Source organism: Castanea sativa, chromosome 2, assembly GCF_040712315.1.
Source record: "Castanea sativa cultivar Marrone di Chiusa Pesio chromosome 2, ASM4071231v1".
NCBI lineage: Eukaryota > Viridiplantae > Streptophyta > Magnoliopsida > Fagales > Fagaceae > Castanea > Castanea sativa.
Genome location: NC_134014.1, coordinates 52,337,239 through 52,348,206, shown reverse-complemented (window position 1 = coordinate 52,348,206; position 10,968 = coordinate 52,337,239). Strand labels below are relative to the sequence as shown.

General features: G+C 33.5%; 2 protein-coding genes across 4 annotated transcripts; both read right to left on the bottom strand.

The window, feature by feature from the left end:
- Positions 1-527: 527 nt before the first annotated feature.
- LOC142624544 (thiosulfate sulfurtransferase 18-like) lies at positions 528-3,130 on the bottom strand. Of its 2 annotated transcripts, XM_075798144.1 has the most exons (11): positions 2,974-3,130; positions 2,753-2,833; positions 2,496-2,575; positions 2,299-2,369; positions 2,120-2,173; positions 1,814-1,899; positions 1,597-1,677; positions 1,347-1,426; positions 1,159-1,229; positions 958-1,011; positions 528-724 (listed from the first exon to the last, which is right to left on the bottom strand). In XM_075798144.1, exons 1-11 carry the CDS (start codon positions 2,988-2,990, stop codon positions 635-637), a joined length of 765 nt encoding a protein of 254 aa, XP_075654259.1. In that variant the 5' UTR covers positions 2,991-3,130; the 3' UTR covers positions 528-634. The 2 variants fall into 2 exon arrangements, with proteins under 2 accessions (XP_075654259.1, XP_075654258.1); XM_075798143.1 differs by lacking the exon at positions 2,974-3,130 and having other exon boundaries at positions 2,753-2,967.
- A 1,055-nt stretch (positions 3,131-4,185) lies between these two features.
- On the bottom strand, positions 4,186-8,531 carry LOC142624543 (receptor homology region, transmembrane domain- and RING domain-containing protein 1). 2 transcript variants are annotated; one of them, XM_075798142.1, is made up of 6 exons: positions 8,310-8,517; positions 7,863-8,081; positions 6,916-7,311; positions 6,206-6,303; positions 4,948-5,015; positions 4,186-4,315 (listed from the first exon to the last, which is right to left on the bottom strand). In XM_075798142.1, the coding sequence occupies exons 1-5, from the start codon at positions 8,428-8,430 to the stop codon at positions 4,992-4,994; spliced, it is 858 nt and encodes a 285-aa protein (XP_075654257.1). In that variant the 5' UTR covers positions 8,431-8,517; the 3' UTR covers positions 4,186-4,315; positions 4,948-4,991. The 2 variants fall into 2 exon arrangements, with proteins under 2 accessions (XP_075654257.1, XP_075654256.1); XM_075798141.1 differs by lacking the exon at positions 4,186-4,315 and adding an exon at positions 4,363-4,646 and having other exon boundaries at positions 8,310-8,531.
- Between the last annotated feature and the right edge of the window lie 2,437 nt (positions 8,532-10,968).

Below are 10,968 nucleotides of genomic sequence, written 5' to 3'. Positions count from 1 at the left end.
AATATGTACGGTACATAAATTGCACTGCAGTTTAGGAAAGCCCCTGTCGATGTTTTTAATTGAACTGTGTGATTTGAATTTCAATGAGATCTCGATGCTATCAGACCATTTTGAAACCCCAATTTTCCAAGTATTTAGAAAATTGTTCATTTTTATTAGTGTTTTTTTTTTTTTTTTTGCTAGATGAAGGCATGAGAGATCAAACTAAATCTATATATATTTACCAGCGGAGGTGCCATTAAGCCGAAATACCACTGGCCAAGATGCCAATAGTAAAAGTGTAAGACCATAAAACCATAAAGTTAAATATCAACAATATTGATAACAAAGTGTGTGACGCGTTAATAATTAACATGCAAAACTAAATTAATTATTAGTGTTTATTATTTATAACCTCAGTCTACAACTACAAATGTTAAACCATTTTGTAGTTATACTCTGGTTATGTAATGTATTATAAATCCGATTTAAAACATTAATATTACTATTTTAGTGTGTATTCTAATAAATATGACTGTCTACTCAAAAAAAAAAATTAAGTACATATCTCATAAATTATTTTTTTTAAAAGTACATATTCTACAATGTTTTGCTCGTGGCTGAAAATCATGGTTGTTTTATACAATTATAGAGCTCACAGCTCAGCGTGTGGCTTTTGCACAAGAAACCCATTCTCCACCCAGGCGAGATAGCCTCCTCCCATGTTGCTCACATGCTTGAAACCCTGCCATCTCATTTACTACAAGTTAGTTTTTATTTTGAATTACCCTTATTTTACCCCCTCAGTTTTCTCTTTAATTGTTCAGTTAACAAAAAAATGATGAAGAAATTGTAAACAAGATGAAGAAATTCTTAAAATTATGATGTTCAAGTAGCTTTTTTATTATTTAATTAAGCATGAAATCTGACCAGCTAATAATTGAAAGATATGATCAATTTAATTTTCATAAGACTTACAGCGCTAAGAAGATCAGCAGTTGCAGACAAGGATCTGACTCCACTTTGACAACCCTATGCAGAGATAACATCAACAGAGATATAAGATACGAACATGTCCATGATATTTGATAGGAAGAACTTGGACCATATTAAAGGTATTTTTTTTATACATTTTTATACTATTTAATACAATATAAATCAAGAAACAATATAATTTACCACAATAAGTTGGTCCTCTTTGTTGCAAACAGACGAAACCTCGCTTAAGAACTGAGGATTTTTCACCCTACCTAAAGGTCAAAGTTTCATCATTTGCTTAATGACTTTAAAATTTTCAAACAAAAACAATAAAAATAAAAATAAAAACCCATGTAAAGGGGCTTCTCATAGTTAGAAATTGAAATTACCCTCTGGTGTATTGAACATGTAAGGAATGTTCAAGATCTTGTCTGCACCCACATGCCCTTTCTTGTATTCTTCCACAGTCCTATTTACAATTTGAATGAAGTTTCAAATTTCTTTTAGAATGAATAGAACTTTAAAGTTAAGACCCTTTTTTTAAAAAAAAAATCCATTCAGTCACATCTATAGTATTTTCAGTAATTTGAATAAGAAATGCATGGATCAAAGTACAAAAACAAAGAGCCCTTTACGTACCTAACATCTAGATATTTGTGGCCAGAATTGATAAGATCCTTAGTTGCATGAACATCAACAGTGACAACTTCTGCTCCCGAGCTACAAAATATAAGAAGAAGAAACTAAACATGAGAGTACGTAGCCCAGGAAAACCCCATATCAAATTTCGCAGTTAAATGTATAGTTCTGAAAATTTTATATGTGTGGTATCAAAGAAAAATGAAATAGAGCTCACAGCTCAGCGTCTGGCTTTTGCACAAGAAATCCATTCTCCACCCAGGCGAGATAGCCTCCTCCCATGTTGCTCACATGCTTGAAACCCTGCCATATCATTTACTACAGCAAGTTAGTGTTTTTTTTTTTTTGAATTACCCTTTCTTTTACCCCTCAGTTTTCTCTTTAATTGTTCAGTTAACAAAATATGATGAAGAAATTGTAAACAAGATGAAGAAATTCTTAAAATTGTTGCGGAAATTAAGCATGAAATCTGACCAGCTATTTGAAAGATATATACAATCAATTTAATGTTCATAAGACTTACAGCGCTAAGAAGATCAGCAGTTGCAGACAAGGATCTGACCCCACTTTGACAACCCTATGCAAAGATAACATCAACAGAGAGATAAGGTAAGAAGCATTTGGACTATATTAAAGGTTTTTTTTTTTATAACATTTTTATACTATTTAATACAATGTGAATCAAGAAACAATATAATGTACCACAATAAGTTGATCCTCTTTGTTGCAAGCAGACGAAACCTCGCTTAAGAACTGAGGATTTTTCACCCTACCTAAAGGTCAAAGTTTCATCATCTGTTTATTGACTTTAAAATTTTCAAACAAAAACAATTTATAAAAAATTAAAAAAATTAAAAAACCATATAAAGGGGCTTATCATAGTTAGAAATTGAAATTACCTTCTGGTGTATTGAACATGTAAGGAATGTTCAAGATCTTGTCTGCACCCACATGCCCTTTCTTGTATTCTTCCACAGTCCTAATTACAATTTGAATAAAGTTTCAAATTTCTTTTAGAATGAATAGAACTTCAAAGTTAAGACCCTTAATTTTTTTTCTAAAATCCAGTTAATCACATCTATAGTATTTTCAGTAATTTGAAGAAGAAATGCATGGATCAAAGTACCCAAAAAAAAAAAAAAAGCCCTTTACGTACCTAACATCTAGATATTTGTGGCCAGAATTGATAAGATTCTTAGTTGCATGAACATCAACGGTGACAACTTCTGCTCCCGAGCTACAAAATATAAGAAGAAGAAGAAGAAGAAACGAAACACGAGAGAACATAGCCCAGGAAAAACCCATATCAAATTTCGCGGTTAAATATATAGTTCTGAAAATTTTATATGTGTGGTATCAAAGAAAAATGAAATAGACCTTTCTAAAGAGCCCATGAAGAAGATCAGAAATGGTGTTTATATAACTTGGATTTTCACGTTCAAGATCAGGGGGCTGTTGGCCTGATTTGCCCAAAGTAAAGCCAACTGAATTTGGCGCAATTCACTTCCTGTGGGAAGAAATTAATGTGCTATATAGATAAGGAATAAAGTTCCGGGTACGTATAATTGTGTCCAATGAAATCATGCCGCGTGGGGCACGAGAAAATGCTTGGCTTTGATTGGAGTAGTTGTACTGTTGGGACTGACTCGAACTCCACTAAAAGCGTGGGCCTAAAATAATGTTGTATTGATGTACGCCTAAGCTGGCTAAGCATTTGTAGTTAACGAAATCTTGTGAAGCAAAAATAAATAAATCTTTTGACAAGAACATTTTGTTCAAAATAATGGTTGAGTAATACTAGAAAAGTAATACAGAGTCAGACAGCAACTTCTTTGTATTAAGAAATCTTAATGCACTAGTCACGCATCTCCTTCTAAAGTAAAGTAATAAATATATAAGTTATAATATAGCAATCAGCATTAGAGGGTGTCTTTACCACTTACAATAATTAATTAGTAAAAGTGGTAGGTCTGTGTGGTTCTATAACTCCACTACCCACAAATCACCATGTAAATAAATTGTAACAAAAGTTGTGTTCTTAATATTACTAATAAATTAAATTTTTCTTGTACTTTATTTTTGTACCAAAAGCCCGCATTGAAAATGTTTTTTACGTGTATTCTTAACCCACATTTTCAGTTGTATAAAACACTTGTAAGTACACAAAGGTGTAACAAGTTTTAGCCTATTCCAATATAGATGCAACAGTCTCTAGACTCTGTCTTTGCAAAAACTGTTGTTGAAGTCATGCAACCCATTAGAACATTCTTCTTTTTCTTTTCCCTTTTCTTTATAATGACAAAAATCTTATAATATTCACTTTGTTTTCTCCTCTCCATTTTAAAGGGTGTGAAAATCATGATTCATGATTAATGTCATACAAATGAAAGTTAGCAGATAGCAGCACCATGCGGCAAGTCTAGAGGCAAAGTAAGCAAAGTAAGCAACTCCTGTAAATAGTAGTCAATTGCAATATGCTTACAAATAACTTGGAAACAGAATTAGATAAATCAAAGGGATCATAAAAATGTTGAGCCTTGGGACTGAGCTGGTGAACCATCTGCATGGAGTACCCATGAAAAACAGTCGTCGTGTCAAGCTCTCTTATATTTCTGTTTTCTGCTGAACCACTTATAAAGCAATCCATAATTAGTTCATTGGCCTCCACAGCATGGATATCAACCATTTTCGGCCAATTCAGTTGGGATATTTACATCACCTATCAATATAGTGCAATAGTAGCATTGGTCATTCAAAAATTTGGTAAAAAATTACTGTTAAGTTAGATAATATAATGGTTTACATATATGGTTTTATTTTTTTCCACAAAATGTCAATCAGACACGCATATATACACACACATGTATGTATATACACACACGCATAAAATGACAACGTATCCTGTACAATTGTGTGGATTAAAACCCAAATCATATAAAAAAGCACTCTTGGACATCATCCCAGATTTCTCTCAAGACTTCAGAGACTGAGAAGCACTAAGGAAGCTTCTAATGTTCTTCATGAAATGTCCTAGTTAGACAGAGAGCACCCTGAAATATTAAAAAAATAATTATAGAAAAGAAAAAGATGGACTTAGCTGTGCAAAAAAGATTAACATAGAATCACACCAAAAAATTTGAACAAGCCTCAGGCCAGTATTCAAAATAACAAGCATTTTAACAGTTCGATGCAGATTAGCTTGATTCAGATCAGAGAAAAGATCTCTAGAGATCAATTGGTTTCAACTTCAGAATGCAAAGACGGCTGGTGAATGGTGAAAATCTTGCACATTTTCTTTTTGAGTAGAAGTCCCCAAAATTTTGAAGTCAGAGGGAAAAACAAACTACATACCTAATGTCAAGAGCTAGACAAATCCTTATTTCCATTTGTTGATTCTATACCCTAATTCCTTTCTTCACCTGCAAGAAGAGAACAACCAAATTTTACTCAGAACAAACCACATTCTGCATAATGCCATAGCAATTTGACCAGAAGTATGCAAGAAATGTAGGAACAGGATACATTTCATCCCAAAATATGAGGGAATATAGGCATAAACTACGTTAGTTTTGTCTACCTAAAAGGCAAGCACATTTACTACACATTTTTAAATCTAAGACCTGCCACCCATATTGATCCACAAGGCCAAGCACTTCCTGCATTAAAGTTATTGCTTAGGGAGACCAAGTATGGATCATCCACCCTTGTAAGGAAAAACTCTTCAAACTCCCACTTGCCATCAAGGTTGTGAACCGCTAACAAAATTTACTACAGCTACTATCATTAGTTTCATTTTTATAAGTGATCATCTATAATTGATTGAAATCTCCATTGCCAAGCCTGGCTGGCAAGAAGAAAATTCTAGACTTGTTTGCTGGGACTGAGAGTATATTAGCATGCAAGGACAACACGCAAGACTTTTGTAGGATAACTGCAAAAATAAATAAATATTAACCCAGAAACCAAGAATGTTCATCCTGTTCTTAAGTTAATGGCTCGCTTAATACTATAAGCACTCAACTCATGCATTTATGAGTACCCTAAGAGTTATGTTGTTGTGCCCAAATTTTAAAAAAATAAATAAACAAACAAATCACAAGCCTCTTGAACCTCAATTAATCATTCAATGAAAGGCTTGGACTGAGTAGTTTGATATATCTTGTTGAAACTATATTTCACCAGGTTTTACTGAGTAGGCAAAGTAAATGTTACCCATCTTCTCATGCCAGGTTGTGCAAGTCATCTAACAGTTAAGAACCATGCTCGAAACTTCTCCATACAAGTTTCAAGATGACATTCATATTTGAATTGACAAAATAAGGACTGGAGTGGGAGCATGCCAAAAGAGAGTATGACCAGCATGCAATATAGAGTAACCAGGCCTTGAAATTAGCACCCCATGATTTATGAAAAAATAATTGCAGAGAGATTATACTCAACATAAATTTTATGATTCTGTGAACAGTTCAAATTAGCAACAGATCATGATCCAAATAGAGATAACATGTATTTACCACAATCAAAAGGTAACCTACTGCCTGAAATATTCAACAAAGTAAATTAACGCTGCTCCTTTAAAAACTAAAATCTAAGACTGGTATTTGCTTACATCAGAACATGAAATTTTCGTTGCCAAATCATGCTTGCACACTGGGCAGAATGTACCCGACTTATTCAACCATGAGTCCACGCAGATTGAATGAAATCCTGCAATAAGAATTCAAGTTGATAACTATATCTCTCTAGATGTCTAGATGTATGATGTTATATAAATTGTACTTAATTTTGATGGAGTAAATACTATAATGTTAATGATCTCCACTAAAAAATAAAAGCACGTGGCAGCTTATGATACAATCATGATATAAACATAAACCAGTGTCCATGTGTGCGTCAGAAAGTGCATAATATTTCTGTCCAGCTGAACTTTTGTAAATAAATGGTAATGGTAGTTCAATGACATCATAAGAGCAATGGTTTATTCCTTTTTCATTGGAAAGCTTCTTCTAGTTCTTCCTTCTTGGACCTAGTGTGGTACTCTTATATCTATAACAACTAGTGAGAGCTCCAGCTGTCAACATACAAGCTCAATAAGTAAAAGTATGCATCACTTCTGCTCCATAACCTAACTTTTTAGATTGTAGCAGTCTCAAGAGCATCATGACCTGCCAAGGTAGCCTATGAACTTGATCGATACCGCAGATATGCAGGGAACAGAACTATATGAAAACATCTGCAAGCACCCCATTGTAGTGCAAGACAGGGACTGTAACCCTATTGTAATTTCCTATAATATCAAACACGTGAGAAAAGTCCTACCATGTCGGCAGGGGAGAACTTTAAGAATTTCCCCATCTTTGTAATCCTCAAGGCAAATGGCACAAGTGTCTTCAATGTGGCAATCCCTCGGATGAGCAGAGCTGAACGTGAAGCAGGGTAGAGCTTCCACCATCTCAGCATCTACTCTTTGAGAGCGACAATGTATTCCTTGTGAAGACGACCAATGTCTGGGTGCAAAGTAGACTAACACCGCAATTGCACATATGACAACAAACGAGATAAAAGATATTGTCAACACCGTCCAGGATGATTCATGATGATTTGGGTATAGACAGCATTTGACTTTTCCCTCTTCAGCATACTCCTTCAAGATTTCACCAGCAAACTTAGAAATGAAAATCGCATGCACTGTAATGTTCTTCGGGTGTATCATCACTGCAAACAAAAGGGGGCAGCAAGACATTATAATACGTGAAACACTACAATTTCTCCATTTATTTCAATTGAAATAGCTGCACATCCATAAACTATCACTTGTCTCAAAAACTTAAGTCTTACATGGGAAGAAGAGCGGACAGGGTTCAAACTCATGACCACTTGTTCTCATACCACGATAAACTACCACTTGACCCAAAACCTTAAACTTTTAGAAAATACTAACTTTAATCATTTAACCATTATACTAACACTCTATTTAAACCTCCATTTAATTTGTGCAATATATCGGGTCCATTCGATTAGGCATTTTAAGAGCTTAAAAGAGTGTTTTTAAAACCCAAAACTCTGTTTTGCAACCATAATTCCTCATAGTTATTTACAAACACTTTTTTTAAAACTCAAAACACCGTTTTCCAACAGTTTATACAAAACGCACCCATCATCCAGACACTTACAGAGAATTATATATTGTGCTTTACCAATCAAAAAGCGAAATCCAACGATTGAAGCAATAAACACAGATATTTAAAGGGGACAAGATGACTCACTGTAAACCAAGTTTCCATCGTTTTGATCATTGTAAACAATTGCGGCGCGAAAGCCGGCATTTTGTGCATTCCGGATTTTATCTTCGAAAGCACATCCACCCCTAATTATCAAAGCCAATCTCGTTCGCTCAGTTCCTTCGTTTTGAAGCGAAGAGCAAGCGTCCAAAGGATTTGCAACATACAGTGCTCCACATGTACCAGAGCTATTGACAGCAACAGCTAAAAAAAAAAAAAAATTGGGATGTGAATTAAGAGAGCTCTCTTTGAATTGAAGCGAAAAAGTGGAAATTAGGTAACGAGTAAAGTAAAGTAAAAGGTTTTGCATTTACTATTGAATACTCGGTAACCAAATTTAGGTGAGATAAGAGTCATGGAAATGATTTTTCTCTAGGTTTTCTCAGCAACCAAACAGGGACAAGAAAGAAAGAAAGAAAAAGAAGAAGTTACCAGATTTGGCGGGAAGGTCGGGGAAGGACGTGGAAAAAGGATCGATCGAAACAGTAGCAGAGGTACGTGGGATTGTGTATGGAACGAACACGAAGAAGAATCCGATTAACGCTTCCCACATCGCTCCCTCTCGCTCTCTCTGTTTCTTTTCGTTTTGATGGTCCGGAGTTTACAATGACAACAATTACAGTACACAACTGTTTTTTTTTTTTTTTCTCATTCAAAAAAAAAAAAAAAAGGATTTACACTAAAAATAGACAATAAATAAATAAAATGGATGAGGATAGAAATTAGGGCATTGGTTAGTTTGGAAAAGGTGGGGTCGGATAACATTGTTTGACTAGGATTGAAATCAGGCGCAGGTATTGCAATTTATGCAATTGTTGTGAGTGGCTGAAATTTAAAATTGTAAAAAATAATTTTAAATTTTAAATTTTAATTATTAAATATAAAAAGTGAAAAAAAAAAAGTAAGATTAATAAAAAAAGATGTGAGAGGAAGAAGGTTAATTGCACTGAATCACAATCCGTTTGACTATGCAGTAGTTATTTATTTATTTTTGGGTAAACTACTTATTTGGTCTCTATCTTATACATCATATTTCAATTTGATTCATAACCTTTTAATTGTGTCAATTTGGTCCCTAACCTTTCAATACCGTGTCAATTTAATCCTTACAGCTATCTTTTGAATGAAAATTAATGACGTGTCTAATGACCAAAATAAAAAATTAGCTTCCGTTAATGTGACAATAAACTAAAATTTTATTTTTGTTGTTTGCTATGTAAGAAATTTTCATCTAATATATAATGGCAAAGACTAAATTGACACGACACTAAAAAATTAAAGACCAAATTGACACAATTGAAAGGTTAAGGACCAAATTGAAATATGGTGTAAAAGCTATGGATTAAATATGTAGTTTACCCTTTATTTTTTATATAGTTGAAAACATGCTCTATAAATGTAAAAAAAAAAAAAAAATGAGGGTGTAGTATACAGTCATAGGCCCATTATTATTGGGCCCAAGGCTGTACAGTGCGCTATCACAGGCCCATTGCTTAGGGGCCCAGTGTGTACAGAGTGCCCAGTAGGTAGGTCGAGGATTGTTTAGGCCTTGACACTATTGTTGTTTGGATGATTTCTAGAGTACCTCGGTAGTGCCTTGGAGAATATTGCTGCCAAGCACCGTTTGACGTCTAGCACTAGTTTCAACCTTCACTTTTCTATTCCCAAAGTGAGTCCACTTCTGTAAGAAATAATCAAAACGAGGCCCACTCGCTCGAGGATTGTTAGAAAGCAATCATGATTAACCACTAAGGAGAGATTATAAATAGAGGAAAGGAAGGAGGAAAAGGGGTTAGAAACTAGAGAGGAAGGACTAGAAAAGAAACTGAGCATAGGAAAAAGTGGAAATAGGAAGGCGTTCGGTCAGAGAGGTTAGCCACTTTGACAGACCTTTAGTTTATCTATTCAAGAGCTATCAATTATAGGATACTCAAAAACCCACTAAAACAAGTAAATTGTGAGCCCAATTACTATGTTGGCCCACTAATAGGGAATTGGGCACGTATAATGAAAATGAAATGGAAATTAACTAAATTATCCAAGAATAAAGGGGAAAAAAAGGGGAGAAGATAACTTTTGAGATGAATTTAGGGAAATTTGTACCATTAAATTATGCATGAAGAGTTACATTATTTACAAGCTGTTTAGTTTTTATACTAGTACGGTAGTACCTATTCACGAGACTTGATCAAGAAAAGCCAAGGAAGGACTAACTTGTAAAAACAAATATGTAACCACTAACTATTTTGTAATTCATAACAAGGCAAGTCTCACTAAATCGCCACTTGTACCAAAAATTTTCAAAGGTGCTTAAGCACCTAATTGCAAAAATTGTATAAAAATATCTTGAAATTGTAAAATATTAATTATTTATTTGAAGAAAAAATATGGGTGAATTTTTGCATTTTTTTTTCTCACCTCCAAAAATGCCCTAAAATATGAACAAAGTTTCTCTCCAAACCAGTTTGTAGAGAAATTCTTCAAACTTGTTATATATTTCTTTTTTGAGTGTGTATTTTAAAAATCTAATTGATGAATCTCATGTTTTTTATGTTCTTAACATATATATCAAATTTTGTTTAAATCGAATGTTATTTACTATTCGATCAATTAACTTACTTTTCATTCACAATTTTAGATTACAAAAACGTGAAATTCTAACATTTGGTTGATGACATAGCAATTGATCTTGGATCTTCTTGAAATTTTGCAAGCATGAAGAATATAATAAGAACATACAATCCAATGATTAAATTTTGAAAATTCACACTCAATATAAAGATATAAAAGGAGTTTGTAGAGTTTCTCTCCAAACTAGTTTAAAAAAAAAAAAACATTTTTCCCAAAATATTGAGCCACTATAAACCCGGCTAATTTTATTATTTTAGAAACAACATCTGACTCAATAAATCATTTCCAACAAATATATTTTATGAGTGTATGCCAAATTATTATGGACAAATTTTTTCTAACAACTTACTAAAGAGATGTAAATAAAACCAAACAAAAACTTAATTAACAATTTTACACCTAATTGATATTTAGTATTAAAAATGCCCACGAAAATGTATATATTTGCCTTGGGTCTCGT

What these genes read in the sequence shown, in the direction of transcription:
- LOC142624544 (XM_075798143.1), bottom strand. Translation starts at nt 2,901, where the DNA reads ATGGGTTTTTCCTGGGCTATGTTCTCTCGTGTTTCGTTTCTTCTTCTT. An exon ending in CATGTTCAATACACCAGAAG is followed by an intron (nt 2,370 to 2,495) that starts GTAATTTCAATT and finishes TTTGACCTTTAG; the next exon opens with GTAGGGTGAAAAATCCTCAG. An exon ending in CATGTTCAATACACCAGAGG is followed by an intron (nt 1,230 to 1,346) that starts GTAATTTCAATT and finishes TTTGACCTTTAG; the next exon opens with GTAGGGTGAAAAATCCTCAG.
- LOC142624543 (XM_075798141.1), bottom strand. Translation starts at nt 8,430, where the DNA reads ATGTGGGAAGCGTTAATCGGATTCTTCTTCGTGTTCGTTCCATACACA. An exon ending in CGATGGAAACTTGGTTTACA is followed by an intron (nt 7,312 to 7,862) that starts GTGAGTCATCTT and finishes TTTTGTTTGCAG; the next exon opens with TGATGATACACCCGAAGAAC. An exon ending in CGAAAATTTCATGTTCTGAT is followed by an intron (nt 5,016 to 6,205) that starts GTAAGCAAATAC and finishes CTCTTCTTGCAG; the next exon opens with GTGAAGAAAGGAATTAGGGT.